The 21,200-nt window shown below is 43.6% G+C and overlaps 1 protein-coding gene across 1 annotated transcript; it reads right to left on the bottom strand.

The window, feature by feature from the left end:
- Positions 1–1,218: 1,218 nt before the first annotated feature.
- On the bottom strand, positions 1,219–21,199 carry LOC146299097 (otoferlin-like). The gene is made up of 41 exons (XM_084682999.1): positions 21,154–21,199; positions 20,476–20,602; positions 20,286–20,340; positions 20,066–20,197; positions 19,787–19,849; positions 19,616–19,700; positions 19,164–19,323; positions 18,875–19,061; positions 18,570–18,756; positions 17,932–18,155; positions 17,436–17,544; positions 17,124–17,304; positions 16,848–16,968; positions 16,656–16,756; positions 16,474–16,564; positions 16,278–16,394; positions 15,872–16,024; positions 15,395–15,584; positions 13,044–13,168; positions 12,609–12,743; positions 11,307–11,468; positions 10,928–11,047; positions 10,508–10,669; positions 10,076–10,250; positions 9,629–9,699; positions 9,503–9,532; positions 9,276–9,410; positions 9,025–9,100; positions 8,098–8,222; positions 7,858–7,995; positions 7,626–7,763; positions 7,222–7,349; positions 6,808–6,978; positions 5,980–6,140; positions 5,598–5,740; positions 5,191–5,279; positions 5,005–5,103; positions 4,533–4,774; positions 4,237–4,415; positions 2,657–2,757; positions 1,219–1,831 (listed from the first exon to the last, which is right to left on the bottom strand). Exons 1-41 carry the CDS (start codon positions 21,197–21,199, stop codon positions 1,654–1,656), a joined length of 5,412 nt encoding a protein of 1,803 aa, XP_084539125.1. The 3' UTR covers positions 1,219–1,653.
- Position 21,200: the final 1 nt, after the last annotated feature.

Below are 21,200 nucleotides of genomic sequence, written 5' to 3'. Positions count from 1 at the left end.
TGATACCCTCATAGGTCAGAGTGACTTGGAGTGGCTGAACTGCGCAACAACATGTATTGAGGGACAGGGCCCGTGTATCAGGGGTCCAGGCCGATTGCCAATGAAATATTTGTATACGTGCATAGCCTGTATAAAATGTCCTGTGTGACTATGAAAGTTTTAGGTTGGTCTCAGAGCTGAGGCGAGCCTCGTGTATGTATTCTGTTCCGGGCACAATAAAGTAAGACCTTTGTTATAATCGACTACGACTTGGAGAAATCCTTCTTGTCCACATCAACTGACCTTGGACCATAGAGAGAGCAAAATGAGTCCACAACACTCACAGCCCAACGGAGAGTTCTCAGACTCATATTCTGAATAGTATTTTGACAGTATGACAACGTAAGGCTACATCAAGTCAAGAACAGAATAAAAAAATTAAATTAGAAATAAAAAAAACTTGATTGCAAACCAGGCAGGCACAAGGCCCCAAGCTGCGCGAGGCCCGTTTGGTCGCACAGTTGGCACAACCCATGCGACGGTTCTGATAGCAGGGAAGAAAACGCTCTGGAGTTTAGGTGTCCCACATTACCCAATGTCCTAGATTGCCCAAATTCACCCTACTCTTTAAAACATTCTTTGCAAATCTTTTTCAGTATGTGTGTTAATTATCTTTTATGATCTGCTCTACTCTTGGAAACAAATTAATCCTCCATATTATTGTGATTAATAGCCTACATTTAAGATGACATTTTACCTGAATTACTGTTGACGCGGTGCCATATTAAATACATCATTTTATTATCAATTTTCAATATGAATTAAATATCATATTAGTAATTGAAAATCACGAGAACCGATTCTGCGACAGATAAAGTTGGTTGACAGTTGTCCAACGCGTCAGTCTTATTCACATCAGCAGCGTTCCATTATCGGCAGTCAAACAATTGACTACACACCAGCCTTTACTCATCACAGAATCTGAGCTTTCAGCCATTGTCTAGTCACACACGTATTATTGATTGCCTTATTTAGGGTTTACAGTGCATGTAGTGTATGAAAAAAAAGAAGAACAAAAGCCTAAAGCAGTCAAGACAAAGACGTTCCATACACAGAAAACAGGAGCCAGTTTGTTCTTGTGGTTTATTCACAATATCACGGCTTGCAAAAATCTACTGCACACTTGAACAACAAAATACAAACAGATTCATGGAAATAACCCCAAGATACTATAGCAGTTTGTAACACTAACTTATACTAACTTATCACCAATAAATATCATGTCAGAAAACTAAATCCAAATGCCAACAAAAACAATGGATCTGTGGACACTTCATTCACACACAGTGACTGAAGTAGGCTTTGACTTGACTTGGTGCAGGTATTCCTAATCATGATGTTTATATTATTTGAAATATAAAATTTGATTACAATTCTGCCTTCTTGTCCATTGATAATTCATTTTACTTTAAAAATGCTTCATGATGGCGTAGAGTTGTACACCACATAACACCTGCGGTTCCTTGTGTGACGAATTAAGAATGTTTATTTGTTTGTGTAAAACCATTGTTACGCGTTAATGTTTGTATGTCATCTCTTCCTGTTCAGATAATCTCCGAGACCAGGAAGGAGAAGCATACAACTTAAAAACAGTCGAGTCTTAATGACTTATTCTCAAGCTCCCAGCAGCTTCTTGACCATGTATCCAGGCATGCTGTAGATGAACAGGCCCACCATGACCAGAAGAAGAAGGGCCAGCACGATCTTGATGATGAGCCACTTGTAGCTGCAGGCCAGGTGGCGGATGGCCTTGAGGGGAGTCAGGAACCACAGGAAGGTGGTGTCTGGACGGCTGAGGGTGGGGTGGTCGTGGTCGGGCAAACACGAGGGGTTAGTGATATTACAGATAACCATATAGATTTACAGTGTAAAAGACCACAAAATATACACTGTGGTTACAACTGGGTTAGCTATAATACAGGCTAGCATCCTTTGAAGTGTTAAAGAAAAGGACGATTTCACATACACTGAGATCCGGTGCTGTGTATTAACACAATACATGCACAACAACTGAGTTAGCTAAAATGCAGACTACCATCCTTGATAACTTCTGAGTGTAAAAGACTCAAATGAAGAACCGATACACTGTCGTCAGGTCAAGGCATGTACAATAACTTCAACTTACCAGGTCAGGAAAGATGATCCATGTAAAATCCCATACTTGTTGAAGTCAACTCATCATTACGTGATTCTTTTTTTAGGATTGTCTTTCAGCAACACGACTGTGTAGCTAATATCCTAGGACCCTGAGACTCCTTACCTTTGACATTTGTCAGTGACTTTCCATAAGCATCGTCAATAGAATTCCATGACATGATGAATTTGTCTCAAAGGTAGTAAATCATTGTGGGTACCACTATACTAATTTAGTACTCAAGGGAGAATGGTGAGCTACTTCGATTAAGGTTATGGTAAGCGGGTTAGGTGCAGGGTTAGTGAGTCAATGCGTGACAGAGACGGCTTAATTTGGTTAGGTTTGAGGTTAGAGTTAGGGTTAGTGAGTAGGTGCTTGAGGTGAAAAAGTAATTTTATGTTGGTTTATGTTTTAGGGTTAGGTTTAGGAATATGTTTAGGGTTAGGTTTAGTGAGTTCACCTCAGGAAGAATGATGGACTTACTTTGGTTTCTCCAGAGGTTCTGGTTCATTGCGTCCTTCACCCACTGGACTCTTCTCAGCTTCCTCAGCTGTCAACAGGTGCAGCTCTGCTTCCACTTTACCCTGCGAAAACAATAGACACCAGGCTTCACACAACACAGCCCCGACACAGCACTAACACAGCCTCGACACAGCACTAACACAGCCTGACACAGCACTAACACAGCCCCGACAAAGCACTAACACAGCCTGACACAGCACTAACACAGCCCCGACAAAGCACTAACACAACATTAACACAGCCCCAACACAGTACTAACACAACACTAACACAGCCCCGACACAGCACTAACACAACACTAACACAGCCCCGACACAGCACTAACACAGCCACAACACAGCACTAACACAGCCTCGACACAGCACTAACACAGCCTGACACAGCACTAACACAGCCCGACAAAGCACTAAAACAACACTAACACAGCCCCGACACAGCACTAACACAGACACAACACAGCACTAACACAACACTAACACAGCCCCGACACAGCACTAACACAGCCACAACACAGCACTAACACAACACTAACACAGCCCTGACACAGCACAGACACAGCACCAATACAGCACCAACACACACACAACACAGACAAAGCACTGCATCTTGGTTTTACACAGCCTTCTCTATCAGCAGCACATTACCCACAGTTCATAACACTGGCGTTATCTGGTGTCCCTTCTGTATACTTATACCCTTGATCAAGTATCATGGCAGCATGGAAACTGTATGTGTGAGTGCTTATGCTGTCTACCCCCCAATGACTGTCACAATGGTTCAAACCTGCCAAAGCCTAACTTGCCAATAAGGTCTATCCAATTTAATTGTTCTACAGGTGTTGCAGAGACAGTGGCGGTCTAGGCACATTTGGCGCCCGGCAAGGTTTCAAGGTTTTCCGTGCCAAAAAATGCTACTGTGTATAGATGTTCTGTAGGTGTTCTGCAAGTGTTCTACAGGTGTTCTACAGGTGTTGTATACATGTTCTGTAGGTGTTCTGCAAGTGTTCTACAGGTGTTCTACAGGTGTTGTATAGATGTTCTACAGGTGTTCTACAGGTGTTGTATAGATGTTCTACAGGTGTTCTGCAGGTGTTGTATAGATGTTCTACAGGTGTTCTACAGGTGTTGTATAGATGTTCTACAGGTGTTCTACAGGTGTTGTATAGATGTTCTACAGGTGTTCTACAGGTGTTGTATAGATGTTCTACAGGTGTTCTGCAGGTGTTCTACGGGTGTTCTGCAAGTCAGGGCCGGCCCAAGGTATAAGCAAACTAAGCGGCTACTTAGGGCTCCTGTGGCTACCAGAGGGGCCCAAAGAGCTGTAAATGTAAATGAAATGACAGTTTAATGTATTATATTTAAAAAAAAATATCGGCAACGATAAGTGACGTCGAGGGGCCCCCAAATCAATTTTGCTGAAGGCCCTATAAAGCCTTGGGCCGGCCCTGCTGCAGGTGTTCTTGAAAAGTGTGTTCCAATTAAGGTAATTCAAAGATATCTGCCTAGTACACAATTGAACGTTTGCAATCATACAGTACACACCGTCAGTTCAAACTCATCGTTTTCATCTCTGGCCAAAAATGGCCACCAGCCCTTGATCCTCTTCTGCTTGAAGATGGACACCATGGGCATAGCCTGCTCGTTGGTCACCATTTCAATGGTGCACTGCTTGGCCGTCTTCGCTCCTCGCGGGAAGCGGTTCAGATCCAGCTCAATCGCACCTGCAAAGACATGCAGATTCATCAGAGAAGTTCCAGGACTTTGTTATCATGGACACGGTCTACACCATAACCCAGTCAGACTGAAGGTGAAGGTTCACTACAAGAACATCACTGCACCCAGGAAGTCATCGGCAGAGAAGTGGTCAGCGTCCCACACTTGAAGGTTGAGACGGGCCGGGATCTTGTACTGGGTCTCATCCCAGGCAAACATGGACTCCTTCTTGGAGATGACAATCTTCTCCTCGGCAATCAAGTAGTCGAAGGGGTAGACAAAGCGCCAGTTGAAGTTGCCCTCTCCTGTGAGGGAGTGGTAGTGCACGTCTGTGTCTTGCTTGTCCTCCTGCTGGCCCTTCAGCCAGCTGGGAGAAGAAAGGAACACATAGGGTAAATTCTGTTGTTTTGAACCATCTGGGAAAATGAATGGCCGCTTGCTAGGAGTTGTTAATGAGCGCGAGAAGATCTAATTCGATACAAGTTTTATTTGTAAAGCCCTTTTTATGCAGTCTATGTAATATCGGGAGTGAGTGATTAGGCCCTTTTCCAAGGTATGTGACTTTGGATGAATGGGAGGACCACATTCTTCCCTTACCCTCGGACAAAAATGTCACTGGACTTCTCGCCTGTGAAGATGTCATCATCTTCCAGAACAACCTCGTCTGTGTTCCAAACTATCACCCTCAGTTCAAATCTGCCAACGACAGAGACATTGTTCAATCAGTTTGTGGCATGAATAGTCCAAAAATATGCAACCTTGCAAAAAATATACATGACATACTTCTTTGGTTTCCTTGGTGAAATATCAATGGCAGGTCCGGGGGCAGGCAGGTCCTTGGGAAACATGTCCACCCACATCTCAATCCTTCCCTGCACACCCAGACAGAGAAACAGGACAAGAGTCGTAGAAATGGCACAGGAACGGCCCTGTCAACTAGAAGCAAACAGGCAACTGAATTGGAAGCTTAGATCTGGGGCAATTGGCTTTCCAAGAAATACATTTACAGTATCACATACACTTAAAAAATCGACAAATACAATGCCCCTGTATCAAATACAGAGCAATAACAACATTCCAGTCACATGACCATCAGGGTAGAGTAACTAAGGAAGGGGGCTTGGACAGAGTTGGAAACGGTACTTACTTGTAATTCACAGGTATAGTTATGTTCAGGTGCCATAGTGTACCTGCTCGATGCCGGGCTTGTCCGGGTTAAGGAGCCGCCGGGTCTCCACGTGCTCCGGGATGAGCTTGCAGCCCACCCTTGGCATGTCCTCCCAGTGGTTCAGCACTGTCAAGGCCAGGTGCTCATCCGTCTGCTTCTTCAGGCCTGCACCCAAACACACACACACACAATCATCACTCCTCTGGTCACAGTGTCTGGACAAAGCCCACCCAACCAAACATTCTGTTGGCACTTGCTGTGTGTGCTGATTTATGTGGTGTTGTGCTATGCTGCAGATGCTTTTCTCTCTTCAACCTGAGCGATCTTGCCAAACATGACCCTGTTTTCTAATGTTGTGCTGTGTTGCGTGTAGTATCACGTCGTTCTGTGCTGTGCGCCATTACCGTTTTCATCTTCGACCTCCGTTGACCCCATGTAGACACGGTTCCCCACTTTCACCCTCCCTCCGGGGCCGTAGTGGGGCCCATCGAGCTTGCCATCCTTGCAGAGCTTGCCTAGGATCTGGGTGGGCTTCATCGGGTCCCGCCACACATTGTAACCATGGCTACAGAAAGTCAGTCATTAACTGTCATTAACTATTGAAAACTGTAATTAACTTTCGTTAATAATGATTGTCACAATACGTTTTTAAAACTGAAACCCAAACTTCCAGGCTACAAAGAGAAACAGGTAACACACAGCATACTGTTGTAAAATGTCACATTTTGGCTGATCGGTTTGTAAAACTGTGAGCAGACTGAGGGAGTACAACGACACTTAGGAATGTTTGGCTGGACCTGATGTTTCCTCCAGGACTCTTATTGAAAGACTTGTTGCTCTTGTTGGTTAGTTGTAACTGACTTAAAACTATTATACTTGCTGTGTAATGTAATTTTGTTACTTGCTTTTTTCCACAAGTACACCATTGCACTTTTCAAGGTTCATGTTGTTTAATTGTATCTTGTTTAACTACATGCTCTTATGGTTCTTCCCTTTGGGACTTATTTCGTTTTCACAATGTATGCCACAATGTTTTGGTTACCTGCATAATCTTGTTGTTATGATCAGTGACTTATGCACTTTTGTAAAGTTCTCTTTTGGAAGTCGCTTTGGTTAAAAGCGTCTGCTAAATGCATAAATGTAAATGAGCAGACTGAGCCATCCTTCTTAGATAATCAGCTCTTGTGTTATTCATCTGTTCGCTCATGTGACATGGGAGAGATCCTGCTTACATGGCATAGTTGGAAGCGATTCCACAGGTGGCTCTGTGCTTGCTGTAGTAGCGGTTCTCCAGGTCCACCCTGGTTTCTCCTATCAGGTCGTCAGTCCCCACCAGGTCCCAGTCGTAGATCGACACCGTTAGCGTGGAATCCATAGGAAATGTTGCTTCGATGTCAAAGGATCTTATAGAGGTGAAACATTTGGTTTGGCACATGGGAAAATGTAAGGATATGCTAGTGGCATTCACTAGTACTTATTCACCAGTATTTCTTCACTAGTACTTATTCACCAGCACTTATTCACAAGTACTTATTCACCAGAACTTATTCGCCACTATTCATTCACCAGTACTTATTCACCAGAACTTATTCGCCACTATTCATTCACCAGTACTTATTCACCAGTACTTATTCAACAGTACTTACTTGCCAAATATGGGGTTGAGTTGTTTGGAGATGTAGTTCTCTTTGTCTTTGATCTCGGACTTCCCCAGTTTGATGGCGATGTAGGGGTCAGCCTTGCCGTTGATGTCTGCTGGGTGGAGGTCAGTGGCCTGGCCAAAATGAGACGTGTTTTACATTTTATTCATTTAGAAGATGGTTTTTCCAAAGCAACTCAAATAGCGCTTATAATAAGTACTACAGATAATCAAGGATCAGAAGTGCATAGTTTTAATGATATTTCAGGGGTTAGAGCTAAACACACTCTACACTGTATCTTACCAGGCTTTGCAACAATAACATCATCACAGTGAAGTGGAAGAATATCTCAAAATGAGAGATGGGATCAACTCTGAATTCCTATCTGTTGTGTGACAGGAAGTACCTACCCTGACGACATAGACACGGACAAGGATGTTTATTGGGTCATTGTGAGGAAGATTCTGGAACATGCCCATGTTGGAGTCGAAGCCCATCTCCCTGGACATCTCATCTGAGACTGGGACTTTGTACATGCACATGGAGCCCTGAGAAACACAAACACAGTCGACAAATAATGTAAACTTACATATACAAGTGATCCTCTCCTGCTATTCAATTTCTTCCACTTCCTCATCTTACTTTGAACTTCCCGATAATCCTGTCCTCATCTGCCATGTTCTGGTCGTCGTCATCGCCACTCTTTCCTCTATACAGGTTGAAGGAGTGGAGCCAGTCTGCAAAGTTGTCAAAATCATTCTCCAGTTCCTTATGGTACACCTTTGGAAGAAAATACAGAAAAAAAGTAGATTTCAACATTTCTGCACTACATCCAGCCACAACACCCCTGCACCAGCGACAAGTCTTTCAGAGGACAAGCACCTTCAGCTCATCATGTTTCTTCTTCTTCTTCTCTGGAGTCATGCCAGACGGAGGCTTCTTCTTGTCCTTGGATTTCCCCCTGCCCTTCTTGGAGCCTTTCACAGGAGAGTCGTCAGATTTGATCTCTGAGTACAGGTTAGAGAGTGCGGAGCGACGAGGAAATATAAGAGAGAGAGACATGTGGACAGGAGAGGACAGAGGAGGGGAGATACGGAGAGAGGTGGAAGGGGAGGGGAGGAGAGAGGTGGAAGGGGAGGGGAGGAGAGGAGAGGTGGTGCACAGCCCTTGAGACGTGAGTCTCACATGAAAGTTGGCAAACACAAGTCTTCTGGCTCCAGTACAGTATTCATGATACTGTAACTGCCATGGTACCAAGGTAAACAGTTGGACAACATTTAGCCGTGATAAGGCTCACAGGTCACAACTTAATGAATCTTTGTCATTTAACTATAACAAATAAATATATATTGACCAGGGTGCGGTAATGATAAAATATTGCATTATGGTTGCTTTATGTATTTTTATGGTTAGTATTTAATTTGTATGATTAGTTTTAGGTCTAAAGGTTTATCTTTATTAATTTATTATCTTTTTATGTAAGTTTAATACATCTATAACACAACTATAGTCTTTTTGATCGTGGACAACTTTCATGACAGGCCTTTTATGGAAATGTATTTCAGATGGAAAGAGGAACAAGAGGCCATTTTGTGTTGAACAGGAATGGATTAGACGCGCGTGTGTGAAGTGATTGCTAATCTATGAGAGAGGTGCAGAGGAGAGAGGCACACCATGACCATACAAACACTTACTACTCTAATGATTGACTATGACCACATGAAGACTTCTCTAATGAGGGACTCACTCAGAGTACTTCTTCTACTCAACTGAGTGACTACTCTGTGCGGCAGCGCCCTCTGGTGTTACCTGCAGCTTCTGCAGCAATGTCCATGTCTTCTTTCTCCTCTGCATCTGCTTGGGCTGCCTCCTGGGCCTTCAGGATCTAGAGAATCACAACAACAGTTGTCTTATTCACCCAAACTCACTATATGGAAAAGAAAAGGCACAGCATTTAAACTTGGAACAACAAAAATAGTCGGCTCCTGAATGTCTGAGATTATTTTTATAGGAAGTCAGTTGAGTGAATTGAACAGCAAGAGAGAGGACTGGTCACTAACTTCCATCAGAGTTTCAATCGAGGCAAAGTATTTGGACCACCAGTCCAGCATGCTCTCGTCAAGCTCCTCCTCTTCAGGATCCTCTCCTCCCTTGTTCCTCTTCTTCTTCTTCCCCTTCACCTCCTTCTCGTCTTCCTGTGGAGAGAAGACCAGAACTTTCCTTTACAGCCCAGTATACCTCCTGATGAGGGGAACAGAACCCTTCCCAGACCTGTCTGTGAACTCACCATGTCAACCTTCACCACAGCATCAGAACCCTGGTGGGAAAAACCAGATATAACATCAATATTTATCAACATTTTGAATGTAATTTATGTCATTGTCATGACATTAAAGTACTCAGGAGATCTTACACAGTCCAGTTTGACCACAGTTTCCATCTTTTTCACGGTTGGCTCTGGCTCCATGTTAACGATTATCTCTTCTAGAGGGAGATCCAGAACATTCTTCAGACTGTATTCACAGTGTACATTCTACACACATCTACTACAGTAAAAGGTATGATGGAAAACTACAACAAGTCTGTCATGTACAGTGCAAGGACATGGTGAGGAAAGACAGTTGTTACACGTTTCATAACTGCACTATACTGTCATTTTTTTCTGCATCAAACTTCTTGGTACAGACAGACACAGACAGACAGACACAGAGACAGACAGTTAGGCAGAGAGATAGAGAGATACACAGACAGACAGATGGATGATGGATAGGAAGTTTATTGATGCTTCAACTGAAATTGCACCATTGCAGCAGCTTTAAACAGTGCAAAACGATTTGCTAGGGCTGTGCACATCCTGTACGGCGAGGCTGACCTGTGGTGTTCCAGTTATTGGCCTGTTTGTCAGCCGCCCGGTAGATGAACTTGCGCAGGGAGGTGACGGCGTGGGAGCCCACCAGGGTGTAGCGGCCGAAGGCCCTGCAGTCGACCACGCGGATGTTGAGGGGAGGATGCAGCAGCTCGTTCTCAGGCAGGTCCTGAGGAGAACAGGTGAAGAAACTAAGTAGTAACACCTCCCAAAACACAATTATACCACACAAACACACAAACAAAATACTTTTGAGATTAATTCAGAGAGTTAATAGGCTATGTACAGTAATGTTCTGTGAATGTGTGAAGAAAAGTACCTGTTGTGAATACCTAGTAACTTGTGACTAAGTTGTGAATTAGGAATTATATTTTTATATTTTATTTAACTTCTAGTTGAGGAATGGAGGAAATGGAGGAAACTCACCACTTCAAACCACTTGACCAGGGTACTAAAGTTGGGATTTTTCCGGTAGTTCTGGATGAGGGAAGACTGAACCCCTTTACCGGCACATTCAATGTCCACGCGAGGTCGGTCCACCTGGGCCAAATTGACTCGCTTCAGGTCCCTCAGGCCCCAAAACAGCACCTGGGGATTCACAACAGAGACATTTCCTAACTTTGTATTTTGCATTATTATATCATAGATCCTTTATTACCTCATTCAAACATAGCTTAACCTTTTTAAATGTGATTATAAAGCTACAGGTCGGGCATGCAGACACAGAGAAATTCCTCAAATCAATCTAATTTTGTATTCCCATATGCATGTGCATTCTTTTTTCTCATTCCACTTTCAGTCAGAACATTTCCTCTCCGGTGAACCAGAGCCGGGGAAGCAGCTCACCTCAATCCTGTACTTGCTGAGTACTGGCCTGATTCCCAGAGGGACAGGCAGGATGGGGCCTCGGTCCATATCAGTGGGGCCATCGATGGGGGGAAGGTCAGCTTTACCATTTGGGCCAATCTGGAACAACGATACACTGACATTAACATAGATGATTCCAGAAAGCGACACACCATCATCATCGGAAAAGATTCATCTGGGACAACAACATGCAGACACAATCAACGCAAAAAGAGTAAAATAACTTGACACATTCCATACCAAAACAACATCAAAAAACCCATTATCATTTTTCAATTTAAACCACATAAGGGAGTCTGACTACAGTATGGTTTTGTCCACATTATCAATGATGTCATCCAGTAGAGTCCAGGCTGACCTGCAGCAGCTCAAAGGCAGCCAGCATCTCTCCAGCAGTGCAGTTCCCCCTGTATATCTGGTAGTACTCCAACTGGGGGGGGAAGCGCGGGGGGCCATAGTGCTCATCTGCCATTTTAGTGATGGGCTTCGCAAAGGTTCTGCCCATGAACTCTGCTTTCCCCTGGAATCACATGGGGGCAAACCAGGAGGGTTAGCAACATAGACCCGGGATCCGCTCCACACCAGAAATCAATAAAGGTTTGGAATGGTCTCCTTTGGTCTCCTTTGTCGACAATCACCAATACGAGGTCATTCAGCAGTTTTGTTTGTTTTTTGGTAAGAAATTATTCATGTTTAAGGAAATGAATTCCGTGGAGGGCTTCTTGGCCGGTCATTGACCGATTGGATTTACGTCTTCCCGATACGGAAGCATGGCTGGATGTGCTCACACTTCAGAGCAGAGGGAGGACCAAAGAACAATGGCGCCCAAGCAAAAGGAAAAATAAGACAGAAACAACAACCACCATGACCAGTATACTGCAGCAGAAACAACAGACCTGCCAGCCTACAGTGTCTACAGTACGCAAGCAGTGGCGGGGTAATTGGTAGACCTGAGCTAACTGTGTCTCTGAAGCAGTTAGTGGTTATGAGGAGGTTCAGTGGTCTCTTCATCACATGAGCAAAACACATCCATAGAAGGAATGCAAGAGGTATAGGGTAGCCTGGGAAGGAGTCGTCCCCCTGCTACACTGGTCCAGTGGGCCAGTCTTATATCTCTTGCATGCCTTGGGGCCTTAGAGCTACTCCGCACACAACCCAGTGCCTCTATAGAACAGTCATTCAAGCCACCAGAATCCACACTCTACTTATCCAAGGTGTCATCCATAACAATGGTGTTTGTTAATGTGCAGGAGTAAATATAGGATTGTCAGTTAACAGAAACGTTATTGAAATATCATATACCATCTAATCAGTATAAATCCAAAAACTAGGCAAAAACATGTAGAAACAGAACAGGAAACATTATTTACCAACTATTTGCTCTCAAAATACATCCATTTAGGTTTCTTAAAGTATTTCAGATGTCATTAAAATACAATGGCTTGCCTGTATTTGAATGACATGTCCGTCTTTCATGTCAAGGAGACGCAAGAATCTACTACACTATACACAGGACCTGATCACAGTGGAAACAGCGCACAGGTATGGACATCCCAGCTAATGGAAGTCACATCATCAACGTACTGCATCTACTAACATTCTTCTGACTGAACCAGAGAACAGTAAAGAGAGGTGGTGTTGATGTTTGAGCTGGGCTTACCACAGTGTCCTGATCATAGATCTCTATGACGATGATGGGAGGGTCGTCCCTAAGCTCGCTAGCCTCTCCAAACAGCTCCACGTTGTCAAAGACCATCAGCTGGTCCCAGGTGGGGCAGAGAGTCTCGCTCAACACCTGAAGAGACAAAGGAGAAAAACAACAGTTAACTGACAACTAGTGCTGTTTTCATGACAGCCCTTACAGCAGGGGCACGTTTCCTCTCCTACAAGTCACCTCTACCATTCCCCTTTGCTCCTCTTCTCCCCTTCCCCGTCCTTCAACACCTCCTCTCTCCTCACCCCTTCCTTTCCCCATTTACCCTTTCCCCCTACCCCTCCTCCTCCATCCCTCACCCTCCTCCTTCTCCCCCTCTCCCTCCTCCCCCATTCACCCTCCTTCTCCTCTTCTCTCCTCCACCCCACCTTGACCTCTTACCTCTGTGACCTGGCTCTGTGTGGAGAAGAACACCCGGGCGAAGGGGTCAGAGAGGCCAGTGCTGTCAGCTGCAAACAGGCTGCGGCCCTGGTACATGTGCACTCTGAGCTGGAAGATCTGTTTCACTGAAGGGAAACATCGAGTGTTTGACTGAGACATGTACGCGTGTGCGTTTTCGTCATGCATAAATTGAGATCTTGAGATTTAAATCATTCCAAATTAAACTTGTAGGTTTTAAATGTACAAAAGATGACAATAGCCATTTAGTTTACGATTAATTGACTTTTACACATCTTTGGTAGTTAAATCAAATAAAGTGTGATTTGTTCGGGTCTGTGGGACCCGTTTTCAGTTTTTATCAAAAGAAAAATCATATGATTAATTATTTTTTCAAACTGAGACTCATTGGCCTTGGCTCATTTTCTGTGAAGAACACATATCAGAACACATTTTCAATGACCACACACTGTACACCCCCCCTACACATTTATATTACATACGGAATGTTCGGGTCCACTGGACCCAGGGCTGATAAGAGTGTGGAAATTGTGTACATTCACTCTGTCCTCCTCCTTTCTGGGCCTGTTGTTAGAGTGTGTGTGTGTGTGTGTGTGTGTGTGTGTGTGTGTGTGTGTGTGTGTGTGTGTGTGTGTGTGTGTGTGTGTGTGTGTGTGTGTGTGAAAGAGAGAGAGAGTTTTGTAGTTCTGCCCCTGCCGTTCCCGCACAATGTTGCAAAATTGTTGACAGATTCAAGCACCGACACCTGTCTGCTCTCACATTTTACTGTCTTGCGGGAACCAATCTTTATTTCCTCATACTCTATCCCATCTGCAAATTGGGGGTGGGATAATATAAATATAGCTTTGCCAGTGTGATTAGTTATCACAACTGATCAAGATGGCCAAAAGAGTCTCTGCTCAGAGGGCCATGCAATTGATTTTGGAAGAGAGAGAAGCTTTTGATGATGATGTAGAGTAATTTCTGCAAATTCAGAGTCGGACAGTGACTTTGAAGAAGAGGATGAGATTGAGCATAAGCTAGTTCCAAAACGAAGACGAGCCCCAGGACCAACCGGTCATTAGTCAGCTCAAGGACCACCCCATCAGCAGCCAGCACCACGACCAGAACAAGCCCGTTAGATAGCAAGTGAAGAAATATGGATGTCAAAATATGATGAAATTGAATGGCCTTCTAGCCCATGAAATGAGCCACAACGCATGGCTGCCAATGTGATAAGGATGCATCCAGGGCTAACACATGAGTAACAACACATGGTGCCTACTCATGTGCAGGACATCAAGTCTTCTTTTGAGCTTTTCATCCTAGATTCCATCCAGAAAATGATTCTGGATTGCACTCATTTAGAAAGAGGGCATGTTTTTGGAGAAAGGTAGAAAGAGATGGACCAACCCCATTGACATGTCTACTTTGGGGTTCTTATCCTTGCTGGACTTTTCAGGTCCAAATGGGAATCCACTGAATCCCTGTGGGATGCAGAAACTGGCAGATAACTTTTCCGTGCAACGTCTCAGGAAAACTTCCACATAATTTCCAGGATTATCCGATTGGATAACCGAAACGACAGACCAGCTCGATGGCAGAGAGACAAGCTAGCTGCCATCAAGACAGTGTGAGACAAGTGGGTCACTGCCTCCCCCTGTTTTACGACCCTGGGCCTAATGTCACAATTGATGTGTAGCTGATGCCATATAGGGGCCGCTGCCCCTTTAGGCAGTATATCTAAACCTGCAAATTATGGTATAAAGATCTCTGCTACCTGTGATGCCCCTTCCTCATATGCTTGAAACTTACAAGTCTACACAGGGAAGCCTGATGGAGGAAAAAATCAAGGAATGAGAGTTCGGCTTGTGTTGTGTAAACTGACTTGAATGGGTTACATTTCTAAGGAAATTCAAATTGCCTAAATACAAATCTATAGTTATGAAAAACCTCCTTCATTTGTAGATTTGTTGACTGTTTTTCCATTCTGAATTTGATTATAACTGATTTCTTTCTTTTTTTACATGTTACAAACAAAAAACGAGTAGCACTTTAATTCATTCATGTAATCTAACAAAAGTAAAGCGCAATTTTTAACAATATATGCTGTTTATATTGCTTGTAATTGGGATGAAGTAAACATCTGTTGAGTATTTTAACTTAAAATATTTGATTGTGAGGAATTAAAACCCCCAAAATGCAGCGGGTCCACCAGACCCACGAACACTGGCTGAGTTACTAAAATGTGAACACCGCACAAGGGTTAAATCAAATAAAGTGTGATTTGATGACAATACATTTTTGTGATCCGTGAAGTGATACTGAGTTGTGAGACGCTTGTTGTGTCTTACTCATGTAGGTGAGGCTGATGGGAGGTGAGGGCTGCAAGCCAGGTCCTCTTGCCAACTTGTTCTCCTCAAAGCCATTGGGCAGGCCAGACAGGAAGTCCTTCCTCTGCTTGTTGAGGCCCAGCCACAGGTAGATCTCTATCTTGGCCTGCACCGTCCAGCCGGCTGTCCCAAAACCTTTCTTTCCAGGAAGCTGGGTGCCAAAAAAAGATAAGACAGTGATGGAAAATAATTAGCAAAACGACACTTGAATTTCCTTCACTACGTTTTTATTCATTTTATTTAATGAGTTTAGCTGTTCCTGTAAAAAGTTAAATAATACAGAAGAGGTAAGGAAATATGATACTTCCATGAGGAAAATCTAAATAAGTTTGTGGAAAATTTAATTTGAACCTTAAGGAAGATAGTTTAGACTTTCGCTGTGATGAAAAATAATGACACGTAAAAGTATTTTTTTGTAGACTTCAAAGTTCCTCTGACCCTTAGGAAGATGGTTTTGACTTTCCCACAATCCTTCCCGGTCTCCTCATCCACCGGAGAGTAGAGGATGTCTTTGGAGGGGACGCGAGCGTAAGCGATACGCTTGTTGTTGCTCATCATCCAGATGTAGACATCAGGAACGCTGTGTTGAGGCTGTGTTAAGACACCATAGGAGTTTCAAGTTGATCGAACATTTCCAACAAGTACATGTATGTTTTGGTCAGTCTCCTCTCAACAGTTTCCTAGCAGTCTACTTAGCCTAGGCCTTACATTGTTCTACCACTTAATTCAAAATACATTTCTTATAAACAATATATATACAGTATATTATATCTAAAGAAATAAGCAAACTTATTCTGAACTCAAATATGTAGGTAGTGTTGAGCGGAGACCATGTCCTACTCACCTCATCAGCGAGGAACCTCAGTTTCTGGAGAAAGTTCTGGACAAGCTTGAGCTTCTCTTTCACAGTGTTTTTCTTTACCTGAGATCTGATTGTCTTAGCTTGCTGTCCCATATTCTCCTGCAAGCAGACACGTCAACAACATTACTTATCCTACTGGACTCTTCCCTCACAAAATCACTTCTATGAGCCCTCATACCAGTTCTGTCAGGCAAAGCTTCAGTCTCTCTCTATCCAGCTTGGTTTTCCCATTTTGGGACTGGTCCTTGCTTGCCAGGGAAACAAATTGGCTGGAACAGACCAAAGTTAGCATTTAGCAACATCAGTTGTTGAACCGTATTATGTTTCAGCATAACCTGACTGTGATCTGAAAATAGAGACCTGCATCCATTGCCAAGTTCCTCCAAGACTCCCCTCAGTCTGCGTTCAGGGTAGGCCTTCTCTGTCTTGATAATCTCCTGGACATCATTCAGACCCTCTTCCTGTTCAAGGAGACAATGCCAAACCCAAATTTGTAAACGAGTCCTCAAGTGTTCAGCCTTGGGAGAAGTGAAAAAAAAACGATTGACTCGCCAGTTTGTGTGCAATGTTGTCAATAATGTTGGCATTGTACAGCCTTCGTCTCTGGTCCTGCCACCAGCTCTTGATGTAGATACAAGGCTTCCTCTCAAAGTAGGGCAGGTGGAAGTAGTTTCTGAAGATATGAAACACAGAAAGAGAACATCAACTCCTCTGTCTATAACAGCCTGGCAAGTTTGAATATACGTTTTAAAAACACTAGTGTGAAGCTCCAAAGAGTTCCATCTCCACAGAGAAAAAGACAGTTGTCCTCCGTGCTTGCTGTCTGACCTGTCAGTGATGACAGGTTTCATGGGTGGGGTGGTGGCCACTGAGGCCAGGTCTCCATCCTCATCAACCTCTTCTTCACTGGAGTTATGGATGAGCTCCGACTCTTCCTCATCGTCAGCACCCTTCTTCTTCCTCCCTGACTTGGGCTTGGTCACCCCGTCAACCTCACTCCCATAGTTTCCTGGTCACAAACATAAAAAAAAAATGTTTTACAACACCACATCTAAATGAAGGTTTCTGCAGAGCCTGCTCTGTGTAGGCGAATGACAGTTTTAAGAGAAAACTGAAATGATCAAGAAAGATTGCAGCTACCTATAGTGAGCTCAAAGTTAATAGGCTTGTCCCCGATCTTCCTGTCAACCATGGTGGCCTCCAGAAACGCCCCAAACAAGAAAAACTCCTCAATTTTTCCTGTGGCATTCTGGGTAGATGGAGAATGATAAGTAAAGATGGTGAAAAAGGGATATTAAAAGTGTTTCAAACGATTTAACAATGTTTTTTTTCAATGCATTCTAGAGAGTGACATGTCTACACATTGATTCTGTGAGTCGTGTACGGGCAATTGTATTCATTATCTCTGGCAAGTCTCCCACAAAGATGTCTTAGTTGGAGTCTCCTTACACTCTACTGAGTCTGTTGTATGAGTCACATTATCTCGCACAAAAAACAACCTCTATAATTGGAAATACTGTGTAAATAATGTAAACTCTTCTAAATTAAGCTAATCAATAATTTACCTAAAAGTGCTGCATAGTGACGTATCACCCAGAGAGACAATGGTCCCTCGTGTGCATGTCCAGGAACCCACCTCTGAGATGTTGGACACCCCCTCCACCTGGATTTCGGTGGAGCTGGTGATGTCTGGGGAGGACGTGTCCAGGATCTCCACCCCCAGGCTGATCAGCAGCCGGGCCCGGAAGGACACCCCCTCCCCCAGCCCCTCGTTCAGGTCCTGGTGCTCATCCATCAGGGTGTAGCTACGCGTGGAGCCATACATGTTCACCCAGGCAGGCCCCAGTGTAGGCAGGAAGCCTGCAGGTTAACACACTTTTATGACGTTGCACTTGAGTGATGTTTTTGTTGTTTCACTGTCCCATCATCAGATATGTAATATTGTAGTTCAGATGATGTTATATAGATCTTTCACTAGCTGTCACCCAGGGCCTGCCCAAGGGTTTTGGGGGCCCCTAAACAAAAATAGTGTCGCATTTTTTGTTTGTTTGTTTATTGGGTCGGGCCGGCCCTGCTGTCACCACTGAAATATTGTTATGACTATGCACTTCTGATTCTAGATTATCAGGCTTACTGACTAAATAATTTGTCATGTTACTTTAGAGGAAAGCATCAACTAAAAACATTCTTACACACTCTCACTCAAGCAAGAAATCATCACAATAAGAGTTCAGAGCGCTGGGTGGTACAGAGGTCAGAGGTCACAGGAGTCACCTTTGTCGCCATCATTAGCAATCTTGCGCAGGTCGATGAAGTGCGTTCCTAAGGCCACATCATTCACTTTGTCCGAGTCTCGGATCTGGACCTTCATGCGTTTGCACAAGGGTGGAAACATCTCAGTGAAAACAATCTGCTCATTCCAGATGGGCTCATAGCTGCTCTTCTGTATGGATGTTTTTCCCTGGAATTACAAATGCATGATTACAAGTTAATTTGAGATTTATGATCACATGTACAGAAAAAAAGTGTTATTTCCTTTCATAGTTTAAGTGAATTGGAGAGTGACCGTTGACTCTTACCTTCTGCCCGGCAAAAGACACCTGGACGTATGGATCGACGAGGTCCTTGTTCTCTCCAATGAAGGCCTTCTTCACGTTGGCCATGATGCTGGTGTTCATCTTGGGGAGCCCCTCGGCTCGGTAGATCTTCAAGTAGTAGCGAGCCCACTGACGCTCCAGGGGAACCCCCTCAGGTAAGAGCAGGTTCCTGACAGGAATATTGAAGGATTATTACAGTATTGTATCCCAGAATGCACAGTTACAGAGATAAATAAATGAACCCTGAAACTAATTACAAGGTTATTTTTACCCCTCAATGTCGTCCTCGTCGCTCTCATTTGCCTTGTGTGGAGTTTTGATGTTGTCTCCTTTCCCTACCACTGCAATGTCACATTTGATGTATCCTTTACCTCCCGCCGTGATGTCATCAGGGTCCGACAAAAATGCCCATTTGTGGAAAAACTGATGTTCTGTGAAACATCACAGGAAAAAAGAAAACAGTTTAAGTAGATTTTTTTTTTTAAGGGGGGGATCAGATGCCTGAGCAGTCAAGGAGTCGGGCTATTAATCAGAAGGTTGCTGGTTCGATTCCTGCCCATGCAAAATGACGTTGTGTCCTTGGGCAAGGCACTTCACCCTATTTTCCTTGGGGAAATGTCCTGTACTTAGTGTAAGTCGCTCTGGATAAGAGCATCTGCTAAATGGCTAAATGTAAAATGTAAATGTAAAGATCTGAAAAATAAATATGTGCCTGTCCGTTACCTGGCTGGCTATAGATTGTTCCCACGTCAATTTTGAACGTCCCCACCAAAGTGCCACTGCGTAGCAGGTTTTTTGAGTGAATTACCTGAAGGATGCAGGTCATGTTAATGTCAAAAGGGGTAACTTATGATATAGTTTTTTTGTGTGTCATTAATTTTCATCAGGACTCACAGATAACTTCAGGATCTTGTCAAACATTACGTCTGCCGGGACGTGGAAGTCAAAAACAAAATACTGGAAAGTAAAATAGAATGAATTTGTACATATCTCGAAAGTACTGGCTCCTCACATACAGAATACACACGTAATGTATTCATATAGCTGGCAGTTTTATCTAAACAAAGTACAGAGTGGTTGTGCACCAGTCTTGATCTGCAGTCAAATACTCCACCACTGAGGTATACCCATCCTGTTTATATTCATGAATAACATTGCAGAGGAGGTTGTTACCTCATTATAGTATGGACAGTTTGTTGACTCCTTCATGGACGTGTACTTCTTATCCTCTCCAATCTCCACACACACCACAGGATCCATGTTGAGGCCAACTAGCTGCCTGGCTTCTATTACTGTCACACTGACCTGGGAGAAAACAACAGGATTGACCATTCAGCAATTGTGTCTTAATGTTGGTGTGATACAGTAAAGATCCGTTTTCACGCTCATTTACTTGGTAGTCCATTGGTCTCCCTGCACTTGGCTCCATCTTTATGTCTGGCTTAGACCTGAGAGATGTCAGACAGAATGTGAGTCCATTTCTACCTCCTCAGTCAAATACATCACAAAGTTAGGTTAAATGAGAACATTTGATTATTCCTGATATGGATAGGAGCATGTTCATTTGGTAATCAAGTGAGCACCTCTTATTGGACACATTTGTGGTGACAGCTGTGACGGAGGCCAATGAGATGGTGTCGGGGTCAGGGCCACCACCCAGAAACATGTCCTGTCCGTCCAGATCCTCCGTCTCCAGAATAGCAGGCTCATCTAGAGTTGGAGAACACAATTGTAACCAGTAGCATCATGCTAGAGGTACCCAAGATAGCAGCCTAATACTTGTGGTTATCAATTAATGGCTTAATTCTAGCGAGTGCCAAAATAACAGTTTAATGGTAGTCATTATCAATATAATAGCTCCATGTTAGTAGTTGCCAATAGAACATTCATGGTAGTTGGTACCATTTTTATTTAATATTTATTTATTCTAGGATTGATCCTGTTGAGATCAGTGTCCCTTTTAAGGGAGATAATGAGACTCACAGTGATACATACACACACAGACAACCACACACTTATGGACAGGACTTAAAGCTGGCATGAGAGAACTTAAAATGTGTTTTATGTTTACTAGTTTTATCTCACCAACTATATTTTAACAGGGGTTGAACTGTTGATCATAACTAGGGTTCTCTCCTCTGTCGATAAACGTACTGTACTAAAGAAACCCTGGTAAAAACACATTTATAGAATTAAACTGGAAAACCACCAGTGCTCCTCCATTCTACCATCTGAGCATTTGCTCCTACCATCGCCTCCACCTCTCTTGTGGTCCTCCTTGTGGCTGCGGTTCTTACTCTTCTTCATG

Source organism: Hypomesus nipponensis, chromosome 3, assembly GCF_054491055.1.
Source record: "Hypomesus nipponensis isolate SF chromosome 3, ASM5449105v1, whole genome shotgun sequence".
In the NCBI taxonomy this organism is placed as follows: Eukaryota; Metazoa; Chordata; class Actinopteri; order Osmeriformes; family Osmeridae; genus Hypomesus; species Hypomesus nipponensis.
Note: the sequence above shows the minus strand (reverse complement) of the source record. Positions and strands in the feature narration are given on the sequence as shown.